Genomic DNA, 19864 nt, shown 5'->3' on the forward strand with positions numbered 1-19864 from the left:
AATAAACAAACAAATAAATAGTGGCGGCATTGCAACACAACTGGAAAGGTGAGGAGGAGATGAGGGTGAAGACTGAACACATTAAGCAAGTGACAGGTTAAACCCCCCATGACAAATGGATATGTATTTTTCCTCTCTTTTCCAGCAATTGCTGAGAATCAGAGCATTAAGCCAAGCTCAGAGCAGAACGATGAATTGATTTAATATCAACATCACAATACCAGGCCAATTCTGTGGTTTCGGTTCTATTCTACATGTTGTAAGGGGAAGTTTAAACCAATGAGCTTGTGACATTCCTTGAGTGCCAACAAATGGATGTGCAAATATTTATGGAAAATAAATCAGATATTGCAATATTGCTCTAAAAAAATATTAAAATTCAATATCAGCTATAAATCATCCAGCCCTAAGTAAAGGCTGCAGCACTTTTGACTATAACCTTCAAAAATGTCAACCAATGCCTTTAAGGCAGGGCTGGCGCTATCAGGTCAGCATTGCTTTTATTCATTGATTCACCCTTAAAAGCTTTTGGATGGCAGCAACCACTATCACAGTAATAAAAATAGAAATAAATATTAATTACCGCAGTTATAAGTGCTAAATATTAGGCTTTTGGCGCAGGCGCGTAGACGAAGTACTTGCAAACCTGTGAGCTTTCCACTAAGAGGATACATATGGTAAGAATTATATATATATATAAAAAATATTGCTCCCCCTTGGTGATTGAGCATGTGCAAATACTGTATTAGCTCATACCACTGAGCCTCTCTCTCTCTCCCCTTTCATAATTTCCGCACTCTTGTAGCTATATGACACCGTGACACACAAAAAATAAGATGACACTGAGGCAACTTATAACACCAAAAACCACAAGCACTTCAAGCTGCTAATGTTAATGTTTCTGAGGGGGAGGAGCGGGTGTTGAAAAAAAATGATATACAACGAAGTGACGTTCATTTGTGGCTGTCGCTCACATAACCGTAACTGCTATCGTAAATCTTATTTTATAGAGGAGATACGCTGTTATTTCAGCAATATCTGACTCAACAGCGACTCGAAACGAGAGAAACATCGCTTCAGAAGCGCGAACAACAGCAACAGCGAGCAGAGACGTGAAAATAACGAACAGCAACACACAAAACACACAGAGGTCGTGTTTCATCGGCTGCGTCTCAAACCGCACACACCACACTGCACTAAACAGGGTGTCAAAGACAACAACAACACACCTCCGTTAGAGCTACGTTCGCCGGGGTCGTGTGTGTGTGTGTGTGTGTGTGTGTACAGGCTACAGTGGACGTCTCATTCCGTCCCAGTGTGTCAGCTGTACTTGTACAAGAGTGGGCTGGCTCCAACACAACATGCCGCCTGAACAGGAGTCTCCAAACTTTTGCATTCGCCCGTTCAGTGCACAGGGAGCGTGCGGTTTGAGACGCAGCCATCGATAAGCAAAGTGTGGAAAGTGTGGAAAGAGTTCACTTTATCAAACAAGCAGGAAACGAGTCAGAGAGAGTAGAGGAGGAGGAGATGAAGGCACAGTAAATGAATGCGAGACGAACGGTTCACTGTTACCTCGCCGTGAGTGACAGTCCTTCCCTGGGGAGTGTCCTCTGGGAGAAAATAAAGTTTGGAGCTGGATAAAAGTTGCTTGCTTGTCCTTTCCTCCCACAGCAGCTGGAGCTCGGCTATGCACACCGGCTCCTCGGGTTTACATCTCACGAAGAAAAAGTCTCCAAGGGACAAAATCCGCGCTTTGCCTTCAAGGTTAAACCTGAACGCCTTGTAGAAAATGTACGGTCCGTGCAGACCGCAAGGAGAGCCTACCCACTGCGGGGGGGAAACATTAAAACAAGAGATGTAACACATTCATTGTACTGTAGACTACGCTATTTGCCCCATCACAATTTACAAAAGCAACGGCTGCATCTCAAACCGCATGCTAAAAATAGGACATCAAAAATAGTACATATCAGCAGAATGTATAGAATGTATAATGCGCTTTGAGATGCGGCCGGAGTGTCACCGAAATAGAGACAAATCGCCTGGAATAATCTCCAACTAATCACCACCGCAGCGAAACACGATCAGCGCCACCATTCAGCGCTGATAACACAATAATGAGTGATAAAAAGAATAAAACTTCTCCCCCACTTGCCCGTGCCGCTTCCCTAGCATGCATCTAAAGGTGCACGTGCTATAAAATCATCTGTCAGCTCTGTATATTGATGCAAAAACCAGCCATAATGGGAGTAATACCGTGAGTGAGTTGGGCTCCATCTCGACGCTCTGAATTGATTAAACTCAACATTCACTCCAAACTTGTTGGCTTGAATGGATCGCTGCGCGGTCCTGGAAGGACAAAATATCTACGCCTCCACCGGCACCCGTGCTCCCAATATGAGATCGACGCCGAGCCCAGTCGAGGCACAAAAAATGTGCGCAATGGTCATCCAATATTTTTTCAGCCGTCCGCGCGTCGTTCCGCGCCCTTTCCGCGGCGCTCCGTCCTCGAAAGCTTCATATTAAATTCGAAACACGGCGCAGACCCGCCGCTCCGTCCGCGCCGCACGACTATCCGCGTCGATTTTTAAATACTCGAAAACGTTTCAGGGTCCAAGTTTTGACTTTGCCAGGGTTGGGTGAGCGAAGTAAGAACGGTGAAGCTGTCGAGTCATTTTTAGAGAATATCAGACGGCAATAATATCAGAAAACGTTAACGTGTTGTTGTATGGACCTGCCAGGACCTGTGTTGAGGACGTTTTTTTTGTGTGTGTATATATATATGTGTGTGTGTTTGTGTGTGTGTGTGTATGTGTGTGTAATAAAGAGAGCATTTCCTGCAGAGCTGCAGAGATTCAGTGGCGCTCACTCGTTTTGTTATTTTTGTCTTCTATTAATATATCTCTTTCTGCTGTAACTAAGGGCGTTTTTTTTCCACTCTACTGTCAAAAACAAGAACTGACCCAAAACGGGAACCAACCAAGCTTACGGTTCTAGGTCTAGTTCATGTTCCACCTGCCTGAGAAACAGCTGGCACCGCCGCAATAACAGAAACAATTGAATTGTTTTAGTCATTTTTATTCCAACGTCTGAAACGTCGAATTCGCCGAGTTAGCGACATTGTTTGCCTCGGCTACGGACTGATACGAGGCGATATACGGCACTGCTTCGTGAACAAACACTCACACAAATGTCTCATGTTTAGTTTGAGGCAAATGTGATATTTATCTCTGCCGAATATGAAAATGAACAAAAACTCTCGGTCTGAGGAGAGGCTAACGGCGTTAGCGTCCTAACCAGCTTATGTCATCATCTTAGCCAAGTGTTTACAAAGTGAATAATAAAAATAGCGACATACACATTAACATATCGGACAGGGTTAAGTTCTGGGGCTATTACAGGACACGTAATTGTGTTTTGTGACTTTATATTCACATAGGAATGTTTATTTCGCTACATAATTGGCTTTGAATACAACTGATATCAAACAAAACGGGAATACCTTCGGGCACAATTAAGTATTAAATGCCAGTGATAGCAGTTTTTTAACAGGTAACGTCACCTAAAAAGAGAGAAACTGCGGCATCTGGTATTGAACCAGTGACCGAACTGTACTGATCATGATCTCAATGCGAAGTGCAGAATGGGCTCAGCACAATACAGAGTAAGAGTGGTCTTTTAGGAAGAGTCTTCCTGCGTAAATACAATAAAGAAACAGATCTAATCAGCTCCTTTTAGAAATGTTATGTTTCCGTGTCTGCCACCAGACTGCGTAGCTTAATGACTACTTCGTTTATAGTGTAGATTATCTGCCCAAGGTTGTTGCTGTTTGTCCAGCTTTTTACCGGCGAGCGCATAAATGTTATATCAGCAAACTGCAGAATAAACGATGATAAAGCTGTCGAGCCTCTCGGCTCATTTTAAAAAGTGCTGTAAAGATCTGCGGTGTCAGAGATTTCGACGAAATCCTTCAGCAGTGCGGAAAAAAACAAAGTTGCAGCAATATCAACTATAGCCTAAATTACAGGATATAAGGTTTACGTCAGCGATATGAGAAAGAGAGAGAGAGAGAGAGAGAGAGAGAGAGGGAGAGAGAGAGAGAGAGAGAGAAAGTGTGTTATGCAATGTTTTATCTCAAGTCACGAGGAAAACGGCTTGTAATTGTGGATTGGAGATGGCAGTCACAAGAAACTTGAGCTGATGGGGTCAACCACTGTGGGGGAGAAAAGGCGCTACGGGATGAGAAATTAAACTGAAATATGAAGAATTTTTTACCATATCATATCTAATCGCTTAAAGAGAAATTCCCCCACATTCCCGTATTTGCTGCATAACCACAGGTTTCATGTGTAAATAAAGTCATTGTGTCTGTTCTAAAATGAAATGTTCGCTTATAGAGAAATGTGCAGAGTCAATTTTTTTCCACAGTGGTGGTGATAGGAACCAGACGTCTGAAGCCTTTAATGCACTTTGAGAAGGTTGAAATGGATACATACACGCTGCTTATCACTTTAGAAACACTTTTATGACAGAAGTAAAAACTATGTAGGTCAGATAGTAAATAAAATGGACACATTTGCATTGTAGTCATTGTCGCTGCAGTTTCTTATCAGCGTGTTTCTCTACAGTGAGCTAGGGAAGCATTATCATTTCTGAGAAACGGTGTTACAGATTTATGAAGCAAATAATGTGAGGCATTAAGTGTTATGTACAACTGTTTTTAATGTCAGTATAATCCCCGTTTGTCTTTCATGGAGCACATAATCTTATTGATATTGCAAATGTGCTTGGAGTATTGTAAAAAACAAAAAAGCTCATTAAGCAAATTGGCTGAGAAAAAGGAAGACAAAATAATGAAAAACATTAATAATAAAATAATTAAGTTCACCTTTAATAATTAATGAGCAGTGCATCCAGTGAACCAGTTTACACTGTACCATGCTTGTGTCATCCTCCAGTCATCTTAATTAGTTCAGAATAGCTGTCTTAACTCTTTATATGTATTATTTTGCAATAAAATCAACTGTGTTTTATATTTTAATGTTTTAAGTCTTGGTTCATGCAAAACAGTGACCCAGATCCCAGAAGATTACAGTCTGTAAAATCAGTGTGTGACTAAAAACTCTTAGGCTGCATCCCAGGTGTGTACTACACACTAATATTATGTAGTATATACTATGTACTAATCTTAAAAGTGTGAGTTCATCTGATCAGTACACAAAAGATTAGCATACTACACCTTTTATTACTAACAGGACGTGATGTACTGTTGATATGACAAAGCATGTCATACCAAGCAGCAGGTGCAACGTTGTCCACCTATATTTTTCAAAGTTTGCAACACATACATCCCTCTCCACACTTTGTAGTGCACAGTGTAGGTCATAAAATAATGTTTTCTGCTCTAAAATTGTGCATTGCATGTATGTACCATTTATATCCTATATAAGCTTCACATCCCTCTAAAATGTGGTGAACAGTCTGAGTGTAGTAGTATTAGACTTATAATTTGTGAAGTGCACTCCGCAGGGAGTAGGGCAGTATATGGAATACAGCCAATATTTTCCACACATGAAAAGCTCCTCCCTTTCCATTTCCTGTTAGATTGTGGAACAATAGTGTCCATCATTACTGTACTGAAAAACCAACCAAGTCTAAGCATGAGATGTGGATTTTCAGTATACTCAACTTTGAAACTTGCATACTACATACTCAAACACTAGTTAGTGTTAAATGTGCAATTTGGACACAGCATTTGCCTTTGATGTGGTAGAACAACAGACTTTAGCTTCTCTAGTGTAGGGTTAACCCCCCCCCCTCCCCCAAGTATTTATAAAAAGAAAGAACTATAAGTTACACAGAGCTTCAGGAAATGCTACAATGTAAAGGAAATGAGTACATGTAAAAGTGACAGATTGCTTTAATTTAATAGGTTATATATGTCAGTGTAGATGAAGGGCAGTAAATATCTTAATGTAATGGTAATGTATATGAACAGTATGATGTATAGGACTGTAATAGGCCAGAGCTGCCACTCTGTATTACATCTGGCAACAGTATAACAACCTACAAATGAGCAAAACAGTGAAACACAAGACTTTACAACACTGGCTGCGAGGCTCCGATGGACCTTTGTGATTGGAGGAAGAAATGGCGCAGTCATGTCGAGCAATGATTAAGCTCCTTTATTTGAGACAGTGAACGGTAAGAGTGAGAGCATTCAAGCATGCCATCAATCATCCAGCGCAGACGTAAGGCTTTTTGCTGTCACATGCTGACACAAGGGGGGTGGGAGGGAAGGTCGGCCCTGCAGGGGCTTCACTTCCTCTGAGGACCCGACGTACCAAAGCATCTGGCACACGATCCGGCTAGAGATATTTTACCGGAGTGGTGGAAAAAGAAAAAAAAAGCAAATTTTGTCATCATTCTCCAATCATCAAGAGCGTTGCCCATAGTGCATGTGCAAATAATTTCATGAAATGTGCTAAGCGCTTTGATAAGCTTTGGCCCGAGTATTCTAAGTTACACAGGAGGAAGGTGATTTATGGAGATAGACTGATGGAATGGACATATCAGACAGAATTCAATTTAAGCGAAGGAAAAATGTCCTGTATTGAACGTACGCAGATGTTTAGCCTCAAGATTTTTAAGGTTGAAGTGTTAATCCCATGGATATCTGTCCCTCTGTACGCTCCATATATATGTCACCGATGTTCAATTTCTTTTAGTCCATGATAGTCAAGCTGCCTCGAGCTGCCTGAGCTATTTATGGCTTTTAAAAGATGATATGCCAGATTTACAAACGTGTCTAAATATTGTTCTCGCGCCTGATTGCTCGGTCTGTCTTTATAATGAATGGAGAGGACAACAACGTTAAGAATAATTTGCTTTACAGATTGTGTGCTTCGGTATCTGCCGCGCAGCACGGGTTTCTCCTGCATAGTGACAATATGAGTGGGGTAGATTGATAGCCTAATCCTTCTTTCTGAGCTGCAAGGCACATTTGCAGTTTGAGAGCTTGTGGGGGAAAAAAAAATTCAATTCCTTTTGCGTGCGTGTGCTTGGTATGTCAATATGTTATTCAGGATGGATAAGTGTTCTCTGGTTTAAAAGGCTATTGATCCACATAGCCGCTCTTTTGGAACACGTAATATGCAAAATATTCGATTTCTGGGCCAATCTAGCTTCAAACAGATATCATATTGTGATTCAGTTCCCCTGAAATGCATCCGTGTTCTTTATCAAGTGTAATATAATTATATGTCGTCCTCTCTGGTTTCACAGGCTGGGTTTGAATTCTAGGGAGAAAGCATTTAAAGAGATTGCTCCAGGCCATTCAAATGCTGCTCACCTAACCGTTAGTAATTCACAGGGTGGGAGTGAAAACCATGTCAGCAGTTTTTTCTTTCTTTTTTTTTCTTTCTTTCTTTTACCCCCTTTCTCCCCTTTGGAGATAACATATAAATTAATGACAAATCACCATCAAGCTCAACACTGCTGCTAGTGGCAGGAATCAGGCACTGCACTGCACTCCCTCCCCCATTGCCCCAGTTCCACCCAAAGAGCAAAGCAGTCATTAAGCAGATTGAACTTATCTGCAAGCATGTATACCCACAGCTTTTATTCTTGGTGATTAATTATCCCTTATTGCAGGTGAATGCTTTTAAAAAACAGCAAGGGCTCACTTCTCCCTGCCTGTATATATATATATATATATATATAGACACACAATCCCTCGTGGCATTTTAGCCTTTGAAATATTTATCTCCTGTTTCTATATAAATGTCGGTTACATTTAAGTTTGATGACCGTGCGCATGTGCTGATATTTTCCGTCTACTGGAGATTAGTAGCTTTTATGTCTGCGAGCTATGATAATTTCAAATGAATAAAGGCCTATTTGCAGTCTCTCGCCCACAAACAATTACTTATAGAAATCCTGCCATCCCCTCAGCAGCCTTAAGACTGGGCCAAAAAAAAAAGGCAAAAAGAAAAGAAAAGGGCTGCCAGATCTGAGTAACAGATGAATATATGTTTAAAGCACATGTGTGGAGCAGCATGCTGGCTCATAGAAAGCCATATAAGGAGAAGATCAGATGAGAACAGGCTGCCTGTTCTGTTCTGGTTTCATCCTCATGTTGTTTATTTATTTATTAGCTATGGGAACCAAATATTCCTAATCTTTCTCTCTCTCTCTCTCTCTCTCTCTCTCTCTCTGTGCACCAATTTACCGGGAAAGTTAAGAGCGCTTATCAATCATCCTCATAAGCACCATCTGTTCCATTTTGTTGTTGTTGTTTGGATGCAATGACACAAATAAACAGGATGATCTATGGAATTGGCAAGCGTAATGACAATAGGCAGTGAATGCAATGGTTCAGTTGGCCCTAAAAATAGCAATATCATTATGAGCAATATCATTATATTCTTCAAAGGCAGCCATCAGTCACTCATATCTTCCAGGTTATCTTCGACACGAGCGTAGGGAGAAAAGAATACTCTCCAACAACAGGGAAATTAACCTCCCCTTCCAAAGACAAACACTGTTTCATGTCACACGTACATGTGGTTTGCGTAATTTTCTTTTTTTCCCTTGATCTCGGCTATTAAGAAGAAAGGCTGCTCGACATTGAAAAACTCAGGACTAATTTCTCATGCGACGATAAAAATCTTTCCAATTTGAAGCGACTCTATATTACGACTTGGCTGAGCATTTCTGCTGTTCTCCATACAATAATGATGAGAACCACATGCCCTCCTTGTACTTCATCTTTTCCCTGAGAAGTGAAACACGGACTCCCGCAGGATATTACAACCAGCAGACTGCTCTGTGTCCGTTTAGCTCTTGAAAACCATTCGCTTTGCAGGTTTCTCCGAAAACGGATGGCAGGTTGCTGCTTGCTTAGGAGGAAAACACCTCGGCTCGAGACAATATGGCTGGCAAAGGCACAGGCAAACACCCATAAGTACATCATAAATACTCTTGTTAATGGGGCTTGGTCTATCTGCAAGGCTGTGGAAAGTAATAGTCATCAGCTTGACTTGACGGAGGGCTATCATTAACACATGGATGGATGGCTTTAATTTGGGGATCGACAGAGGAATTCACAGGGAAGATTATGCCTTGCCTCCTCTGGTTTGAATACTTGGCTGGAATATTTAAAGCTTTGCTTTACACCAGTTGCCTTGGTGATTTGCTGATAATGTTGTTAAACCATATCATATAACAGCGCTCCATCTGAGTCCAGGAGAAGCAACAAAAGATTTCCGCAGCTGTTTTAATACTAACCCCGGGCTTTATATTCAGTTATTAAGCTTAAGATTTGGTAATAAGAAACTGTATATGTTTTTATCAGATGTTTGCACAAGGATTCGTTTCGGTTGTGTAATGCTACAATAAAACTTAGCCAATGTAATTACATCTTTGAAATAGTTACAACTCGAACTGACATTTCCTCTCATTGCTACATTAAAAGGGAAAAATATGGCTTTCTCCTCAAGTGAACAGAGTTCTGGGCTCTTAATAAAATGTCTGTGACATGCTTTGGTCAAAATACCACAAGGATCAAACACCACAGCAGCGTTCTCCTCCTTTCTAAACTGGTTGGTTTCTGCGCCTGTTCCTTTAAATGACAATGAGCCACAGCTCAGTTCAGTGCAAGAGCCCAGGAGTGAGGAGCAGAAGTTCTGGAATCTTTGTCATCTTCTCCATTTTTACTCAGTGCTCTTATTTCACCACCACTAATGTATTCACCACAACTGCCCCTTTATTTTTTGCCTCTGTATATATCTTCTTTTATTATATTACATATAAATAAACATACATCTACTATGTTTATTTTTAGTTCTTTGTATATTATTTCATATTTATATTTATAAATCTCTATTAGATCTGTTTTTATTAGATCTCTCTTTTACACACTTATTGTCTGTATGTCTTTACCATTTTTTAAATGCTTATTTTTTGTTAATACTTCTATCCTCTTTATCTTATTGACTTTATCCTATGTTGAAGTGATAGTCATTTCACTGCTAGTTTACCGTGTGTGACTATGTATGTGACAAATAAACTTTGATTTGATCTGATCTGAGTTGATCTGATTACTGCTCCACACTCGTCATGTTTGTTTTGCTCTGTTTAACCACATCTTTGCACTCTCTATGATTTCAACCAATCCTCACTGCTAGCCACTGAGCAATGGGCTAATAAATATAACTAAGCTGTGAATGTTTCCAGTGTGGGATTTACAGAGATTGAGTACCAATAAAGTAAACAAGCATGGAGGTGAAAGGCATGGGCCACATAAACACAGACCCCTGACGTTTAAGGTGTTAAAACCTTATTTGGAATGCATTTATGAGATATACACATCTACATTTCACAGTGTAAAGTGGCTAAATGCAGCGTTAGCCTTTTTTCTAAATTCCCAATTATGAAGTTTTCACTGTGGTTATTCGAGGAGACTGTCACAGTCGGTTGCATAACAGGGGAAATATTAGTCCTGGGAAATTATTACAATGAATGCAAACAGCCCCTGTGACCCGGGTTATTCGGACATCGCAGGTTAACAGAGCGGAGGACACTCTGTTCCGGACGAATGGCGCCCCCCCTGTTCTCCCTCCCTCACTGCGTAAGTCGGATGAATCTATTTGCTGACAAGCGCTCAATGTATGCCTTGGAGAATATGACACCGGGCTGATAATATTAGATCAATATCCACGTCTACTCCTACAGCTGCAGTTGCGCTCCATCATCCGGGCGCATATTGGGTTTTATTGTATTGCTGCTTAAAGGGCCTTTCTTAGAAATGAATCTAATTGGAGATGTTGTTTTATTTTTTTATGATTGATTGTGCTCTGTGGCTCTGGATGAATATGCTAACCGAGCCGCCACTGGAATACAGTCATTACCATACAGTGCAAGGCCGACCCAAGCCTTTGCATAATTCAAACTCCTGCATGTAATAATGCAATTCATTACAGAGGGGGCCCCCGTGCTTTAAGGATTGATATTAAAAATGCATTATTCGCCTTGTTATACAACACACGTTTCGTCTGTCACAGAGGCACAAAACTGCTTTGCATTATATAAACCTTAATGCTAGCCCAATCCCAATAAGGATTAAGCAACACACAGAGACACTCTATCACACAAAGGCAGCGCGGCTAACTGCAGAGTCAGGATTTGCTGTGGCTTAAAAAACCTTACTGTGCATTACACCGTTACATTTACATTTAAGTAAAAGTAATATCAAATTCATAATTTCTTGGCTATTTACATCTGCTCCAGTATATTTCTGCGTAAAGGAATCCATTTTATAATCAGCAGCTAGGTACTCCCTGTGTCTCACTGTGTTCACTATATATTCACCATTTGGCAGCATATCATATAAAAAAAAGATCATGTCAATTTTTTAGTTAAATATTTTAATAAAGCACTGGTATTTTATTTACTAGTGTTTTAAAGAAGCACTTTGTTAAAATATGGCATTGTTGCTCCAGGACTCCTCTTACAGTTGTAAGATGTACTTGCCTTGTAAACCAAGAGGGAGGGAGGGGTGTGGTTTCCTACCCTCCTCCAGAAGTTACATATTAGGGCTGTACAATAATTGAATATCAATTTACATTGCAATATAAAATGTTTCGATAGCAATGATATGACTTTAAAACACATTTTCAATACTTCAATATACATCATTTACAGCATCTGTCACTGACTGACGTTCATTAAAGGGGGCTGTCATCAGTTCGTTGCACTCAATTTTAAAAATTAGTTTAAAAAAATGAATACTGACATAGCCAAGAGATTCAATTTTCCAGGCAATATTTCTGTGTAATTTTTTATTGTTCATATCAATATCGGAATATCGTATCAATAGAAACTAAGAAGTATATTGTGATATAAATATTTTGGCCATATCATCCAGCCCTCTATATATATATATATACACACCCATCTTTTGCAGAGCCCAGCCCATGCTCGCCTGAATAGATATATAATAGCATTCCTAACATGATGAATAACAAAAACAATCAGAAATTCTATCAACAATCAGAAATATCTTTCCACTGCAGTACGACAGAATTTATTCTCCACAGTCCAGTCCAGAAATATTCATGATATTGGAGCTAAATAAATTATTAAATAATCAAGTCATAATCGGTTGTGGTTTATTACCGTTAACAACTGAATGGCGCTTGTAGAACTGTTGTGTAAAAGCAATATCACATTCAGGGTTGTGCTGTTACAGAATACGAGCACCACTCTGATTATCTTTTGCATGCGACTAAATCACAGCTCTGATATTCACTGTAACAGTACGACCTTGAGGGGTATATTGCTTGTTCCCCTGCGCTTTTAAAAGTTGCTCAAACCTTAAGTGGTTTTGAACTTCTTCTTATCAACAGATTTAAAGCACACTGAATTGTTCAGAAGGTTTTAGAAGGTAATTCAAATCATATCAAACATGTTTCTACTTAAGGCTACTCATTTGTAATTGATATAAAAATAATTTAATGTATTTGGAAACCTTTGCCCGTGTAAATATCAGTTGGCATTTTCTTGACCATTACAGAAACTATTCAGTATGATCACATTCAAGTTATACTGAAAGTTATTAATGTGTTTTCCTCCTCCTGTCAAGTTGCTATTTTGGAGATTCGTAAATAGGTTTTGTTCCAACAGCAAAGTCATGTTTCAAGCTACTCTGTCCCGGCCCTCCCTGACGTACTGTTTCCACTTTTCATGAAAGCAAACATTCCTCCTTGGCATCCCAGGTTATGACATGAACAAACGCCCACGCGCACATTTCACAATGTGGATGAAAAGGCTTCGAGCTTTCTCCACAGTCTCTGTTGACAAGCAGCAGTGTCAACACAGGGCTGCTCCTTCCATTGATCAGAGGTAGAGCGCAACAGCCCGCCTTGTGTCTCCACGACATTTATGTACGCAGAAATTGATGCTGGCAAGTTGATATTAACAGCTAAATGTCATTTCCGTCGTACAGGCCCAATGTAATAAGTAAATGTTTGCCACGCTGCGTATTGAGAATCACAAAAGCACCGGGGCTTTGTGTTTCCAATCACGGGACAAAGAAGGTTACTGTCTGGCTCCAGCTGTAATGACCTTTTTATGGACTTGGGGTTTTATTGACAGGAAACATAAAGTGTTCAGTGTATACACTTGGCTCAAATAAATGTAACACATCTATTGGATGCTTTCAAACACAATGGGCGATTTTATCTTATCAATGTAACCAAGTGCCTGCTCGCATGATCCTGACCTCAAAAACTCTGACTTCCTTCGCTGAAATACGAGCAAACAGTGGTGTATCGAATCATTTTCACGGCAGCAGCAGACAGAAACAAGAGGATGGCTGCATTTTTCACATGTACGAGTGCATTTCTCACTGGAGACGGACCACATTCTTTTGATATAAATTGAAAGGGACTAGAATGTCAATAAAAGCTGACCTCCACGACTGTTTTGTCTCTGTTGCTCTCTCCTCTTTCTTCTGTTTAAAAGAAGCAGGGGTAAATATGAACACAGAGCATTTTTCCTGATAAGGCTGACGCTAAATCATTTAAAGCCACCAAATGATTGGATGGAAAAGAAAAAAGAAAGGGAGAAAGCGAGGGCCCAGGGTGGAGCTGCTTTACTGCAGCTTGTACAGAGAGGAATTAATGATTTATACACTCAATGAATTTCATTATGTAAGCAACATTAATGGCGCCTAACAGGACTTGGGATGAATATAAACTATGGTAACAGATAATGGGGCTGAACTATGGGGCTGGTGAATTCTGCTGAAAAACAGAGGAAGCACATTGTTAATGTTGAAGTGTCAAGTTTCTAAAGAGGAACTATTTTTATGTAAATGATATGGGGGAGCAGCAGTTGAAATGACATGAGTTCCATGGAAACAAAGCAAAGCGATCCACGGCATTTGCATGGATATGAGGCCGAGGCAATAATCGAGGCAAAGCGCTAAACCTGTTCACTTTAAAAGGGGTTTATGTATCAGAGTAGGCCTGTCTCCGCTTTTTATTACCGCCGCGGAACGGCAATTTCGCCTGCTTTCCTGCAACAATGCAAACATTATTTTTGTGTTCTGTAACACGGCTGTAACTGCAGTGAATTGACTGTGGCTCTGCAGCATTTTGCAATGAAAACAAGGTCTTAAATTACATGGTAATTTAGGAATGTGTGGAAAGCCAAAAGGCTACCAGTCAAGCGTTCTGGATTACCCCCCTAACTTTCCTCTACTCAAGGAAAACCTAACATCTGCTCCCAGGACTCGAGACCAGTGTTGGACTTTCAGGCCTTTTATCCTTAAAAACTGTTCAATGTGCCACACTTAATAAAAAAGGTCATATTTTTTAATAGTACTTAAATGTAATACATATAAAATATATTAGCTATAAAGAATAATTACTGTACAGTCAAATAAAAATGAATGATGAGTGTTTTGAAAATAAAAAAAAACTACGCTATTATAAGGGGACATTTCTTTCTAGTGGAAAATATTAGATATTGGCCTTTTAAAGAACTATAAACAACAGTTTTTACTTGGTGGAGATTTCCAATCCCAATCTCTCTCTCTGTATGTGTTTGTGTATTTCTGTGTGTGTGTGTGTGTGTGTGTGTATGTGTGTGTGCAGCTACTGTCTATGATTTTACCTCTACAAATCTGATTAATCAGACACTGTTTAAAAACTCCAGCAACACTACTGTGTCTGATCCTACTGCCTGCTTCGTTCTGTTTCTGTGGGGATACTGACCACTGAAGAACAGAGAGAAAGAGAATGTAAAAAGTATGAAGAACAACAGATGGACTGCAGTCTGTAATTGTAGAACAACAAGTAAGTGGAGGTGATCTTATAAAGTCAACAATGAGCGAAGAAACAAGGTGTTGTTTTTAATATTATGGCTGATTGATGCCAGACATGGCTTTCTCATGTTCACTCATTATTGTTTCCTTACTGCTATAACCAGCAAACATTATGCAAATATATTGTACAGTAATCAGGAATATTATTCTATAGGCTAATACATACAAACCAGCATTAAAGGAACACTATGTAATATTTCTACCTTAAAAATACAGCTTCAAAATTATCATGATGCTCCACTGACATGTAATAGGGAGAAAAGGGCTTATGTCATAGCTACTTTGGATTCAGCACTGCAGAAACTATGTTATGTAATGTATGAAGGTGGGTAGAAAACCTTCCCCATCTCCAATCCCCACTGATTTCAGTAAAGTGCTGTAAAAATGAATTATACTAGAGGAAGCCTCAGTAGCATAAATGAATAAATAAATACATACATACATAAAATACCCCAAACGAACAAATTTCACATACTGTTGCTTTAATATTTGTATTACTATCTCGTACAACCTACCCCCAAAAATATTTTTAAAACATTCATTCCACCTTCAAAACACTCCATCAGAAGGAGTCTTTCCTAGATTATAAACTTGTTTTCCTATGTTTTAAACATCTTATTTTCTGGAGACAGCGGTGGCACCATAAGTATGTTTTTAATAGACGTTGCAATGGTTACAATTTTCTCGTTGGCTGGAATGTTCCTTTAAGACCATTTGTCACACTTTCAGTAAAAATGCCACTGAAGTATTTCACACTGGCAACAGCTAGTATTAAAAAATGTGGATTTTATTTTCCCATTTGTTTGTCTGAGCCAACAGTGGAATTATTTTCATCAACAGGAAGGAAAATGATCACAATTCAGTACTCTGGACTTCATTGTGTTGTGGCTGGCTGACGGCTGCAGTTATTCAGCAACCACAAAAGGCCTTGTGACTCACATTTTGAATTCCTGGGGTATTTCAAATAAAGTAATAAACTCATTTGCTTACGGACGAACAAGTAAACTTGATGCTTTCTTGTATAGGCTTTTCTCATTTGTCCTCCCAGTCTTGTCATTAAGATTAGGTTATGTTGGAGTTGTTGTGCTGATAGCTTATGTCTTTGTACAAAGCCTGGCCCTCAGCAGCCGTCTCGTTTTTAACAAGCTCTTATTCTACAGGCAAACCTGAGCCCTGTCACAGCCGGGGCACTTGAGGAACCAGCCGATTAGGTTTCACAGAGCTGCACAGATATAAGCTCATGCGCTGGAAGGAGCATTCACAAAGGCAGTTGATAACAATTACTAGCAATCGGAATGATCAGTGCAGGAATAGACTGGTGCAGATATGAGGAAACAAAAACAAACTTATGTGCCTCTGAGGGTTGTGTTATAGGGCTGTGACTCAGGATTATATCAGGCATTGATTGATTCACATACTATTTTAACAACTGAGTAATACATTGTTAAATTGGAAGCTATTTTAATGGAAAAAAGGGTGACTAAGACAACTTTAAATATACAGCACTGTGCAAAAGAACTTAGCCACATTATTTAAAACCATTTATCTTGGCAGTCAGCCGCGCTTATTAAAAGTCCACCCAACATAGAAATAAATTAAAATGGACAAAAGCGCAGTAAAAGAAAAGATTTCCTTGTTTTCAGTAAAGTAGCTAAAATACGATGAGCTAATCTAAAGAGCAAACTTTGGGTCTAGATATGTCCCTCAGCCGTGGCATATTTAGTGTGTTCTCTAACGCACTGTACAGGTCAATCAAATGAGGTACTGATAACTACAGTTAAAGCAACACTAAGTCAGAGTTTATACTTCTTGAGCTCCACTTTACAGTTGCAGAGTGTAACTGTAATTCACTTTAACAGCACTGTCCTGGTGGGTGGGTGGGTGGGGGGGTTACCTACCCTCATCCAAAAGTTACATAATGCAGTTTCTGCAGTACTGTGCCTGATGTGGTAACGAGGGCTCTATTCTCTCTAATACAGGTCAGTGAAACATCACAATGACTGTTAAAGCTGGAATTTGAAAGTAAAAATACTACCTAGTGTTGCTTTAATATTGGGATGCCACTAGAAGAGGTTTGGAAATGTAAATGATTACTAACATAAAAGCAATACTTATTGTATTAATATAAATATATGCCTTCAGAAACTGCCTTTCTGCCCAAATAAACACTTAAATTAAATAAGCAATCAATTCTATTATATATTTTAAAAATATATAATCTTCTCAGGGGCCTACAACTCTTGCGGAGTACTGTATTAATAAAATGTGGCCATAAAATATTGGGTTTTTATTTTAATCTAAGAGAGGCCATTATAATTAGAAACAAGCATTATCATCATTCAAACTGCCCACTAATAACTTGAGTAGATCATTTTATAAATTGAGTTTAATCAGCCGCAGAGTGGACTGACACACTGCCTATATAAAGTTGGACTCAGGCTGAATAAACAGCATGCAGCTCTCAGCCAATTTGACCTTGTTATTTTCCACCGTCACTAACAAAGCCTTTGTTGTTTGAAACTGTTAAAGGTGGTTGTGAAATATTTTACGTGGAAGCTAGTGTGTGATTCATATGGATTTGTTGAAATGTCTTGATGAAAAACATAAATCTGGGTGTCATACAGCAGTTGGGAGTCCTGGGGTTAGATGTAAGATTGTAAGATATACAATACTTAAACGGAGATGCCATCTATTTTTAATTAGGCTGATGGTTAACCACATATGGCTCTTTTACAGCAAACATATTATATAAGCAAAACTTTGTATTAGACATTGGAGTGCAGAGCGGATCCCTGCCGGCACTGACGAGAGGCAGGGCCATACCAACTGCCGAAGAGTGAAATGTAAACACATCACATAAAGCGTATGTTTACGTTGCAGCAAAAGAGCAGGCCATTAAAGCCTGAGATTATGCACTGGACTGAAAAGGGCTCCCTGAGGGGCTTGTTCCATCAGCCTTCAATTCTCTGCTTATGAGACAATCACAGCAAAGCCTGACCCCTCCCTATAATACACTTCTGCCAGGTGAAAGCTGTCCACAGCCTCGTTTGTGTGGTAGGTGATCTATCTGTAATGTGGCCTAGCCGCCAGCAGAGGGACTGTTTTTCATCTGTTCAGTGAACTGAGGAAAAAGGTCACTGAGCTCTTGGCTCAGTTACAACTCTATCAATCAGTTTAAAAAGAACGTTTCCAAACAACAAGCTGTACCAACATGTTCTTCAGGAATTCAAGCTAAGTATCTCAGTTTACCCCACTGTGTCAACATAAAGGCCTGCGGGCTAATGAGGAACTAATTCAACAAGGCTTAGAAAAAAAAAAAGGTGTGTGACACACACAGGCAAATATTAATGCAATCTGATATTGTGTTGACTGAACAGAATTGTAAAAGCACACAAACTTAACACTAACTTATTCACTCCATTAAATGCAGTCTTAAAATGTAGTATACTTTACAAAATCATAGACCACCCATCATGTATGGAGTTTACAAACATATATTTAACAGAAAATAGAGTCAACAAAACAGTAATATTCAATAAATACATTTTTGAAAAATGAGTGTGTACCTATTTTTTTATTTTTTTTATTTGCTATCAGTTTTCAACAGATATCAGATTTCCTTCTTCTAAACACTTACCAGTATCAGTCTCAGTTTGGTTATATTTTACGCTTCAAGCAGTCACAATCTGGGCTCTGGAGAGGCCAGTCCATTGTTTTCAGAACCCAAGCCACTCCTTTGTTTGATCTACAAATGTATTCTTTTGAATCAATTTTTTTTCACAGTAAGTGCATCATGAAAGCTCAATATCGTTTCAGAAGTACAGTGTTGATTTCTCACAGCAGAAGAATAAACAGTTTTTTTTGTTTTGTTTGTTTTTTTTATCTGAAACAAGAGTGGAGGCTTATCTCTGCTTTGTCAAAGATGAAGGCTTTAAGTGCTGTTAATTCTAAGCTTTAGTTGGAGAAACAGGTCTTGCATGGTTGTTATGAGTCCCGTTTTAATAACATTTTAATACTTAGTCTTAATATTTACTAATAAATATGATACATTATTAATTACCAGTGGTTGTTTTGACTAAATAAAACACATAACTGTCCTGACTTTAGCACAGATCAATAATTAGGACAGCTCTCCTGTGACAAGAGTAACGACATGAATTAAATCAGTCTTTGAGGCAATCTGGTGAGCATATGGACTATACGACATGCTTCAAACTGAAATGGACTGCGTTGAGAAAATAGAGAGAAACAGGGGCAGCAAAGAGAAAGGGAGAAAACATTTTATCAGCAATTTCTGAGATACACCGCAGTGTGTATTTATAGTTGTAAGTGGCCTTTTTTTTCAAATGCTGTGGAAAAGCCACTATTCAGCTTTAATAATACATCACTTTATATGGCAACTCAGCTATTTAGCTTGTGAGTTACATTGCGTTGCCATAGTGCTGGGCTGCTTTCAGACGGGTAATGACTTGTGGGAAAAGCTCCACGCAAACGTTATACAAACCACTCAATTAGATATTCCATTTGCTCGCTAGCTGTTAAAACATATTCTAGCCCTGAGTTTTACCTTGGCTATTTCAGAATGAATGTCTTGCTATAAGGAATGTATTCATATCTACTGTCAACACTGAAGGAACTGTCATAATTCAAGTCTATGTAAAGGGGAAAAAAAAAAACATCTTCTCAGTAAATCAAGATCACACTCCTTTTGATTGTGTAAGCCCTGAGGAATGTGAGTGTGTTCAGCAGTCAGCAGTTTCGTAATGCTACATTCTACTGCTTTATAAATAACATAAGGGTGGTTGGTTATGTGATTAGGTTAATATATATATATATATATATATATATATATATATATAATTTTTATTTGATCTGAAACAAGAGTGGAGGCTTATCTCTGCTTTGTCAAAGATGAAGGCTTTAAGTGCTGTTAATTCTAAGCTTTAGTTGGAGAAACAGGTCTTGCATGGTTGT

General features: G+C 39.2%; 1 protein-coding gene across 1 annotated transcript in view; it reads right to left on the bottom strand.

The window, feature by feature from the left end:
- The window catches only part of arid5b (AT-rich interaction domain 5B), a 115086-nt gene extending 112714 nt beyond the window's left edge, over positions 1-2372 (bottom strand). The window contains exons 1-2 of the mRNA XM_066665814.1: positions 2257-2372; positions 1573-1827 (exon numbers count right to left, since the gene is read on the bottom strand). Of these exons, the coding sequence (XP_066521911.1) occupies positions 1573-1827; positions 2257-2277 (276 nt within the window). The 5' untranslated portion in view covers positions 2278-2372. The remainder of the gene's footprint in view (positions 1-1572; positions 1828-2256) is intronic.
- Between the last annotated feature and the right edge of the window lie 17492 nt (positions 2373-19864).

The sequence above is a fragment of the Hoplias malabaricus genome, chromosome 3, assembly GCF_029633855.1.
Source record: "Hoplias malabaricus isolate fHopMal1 chromosome 3, fHopMal1.hap1, whole genome shotgun sequence".
NCBI classification, from domain to species: Eukaryota; Metazoa; Chordata; class Actinopteri; order Characiformes; family Erythrinidae; genus Hoplias; species Hoplias malabaricus.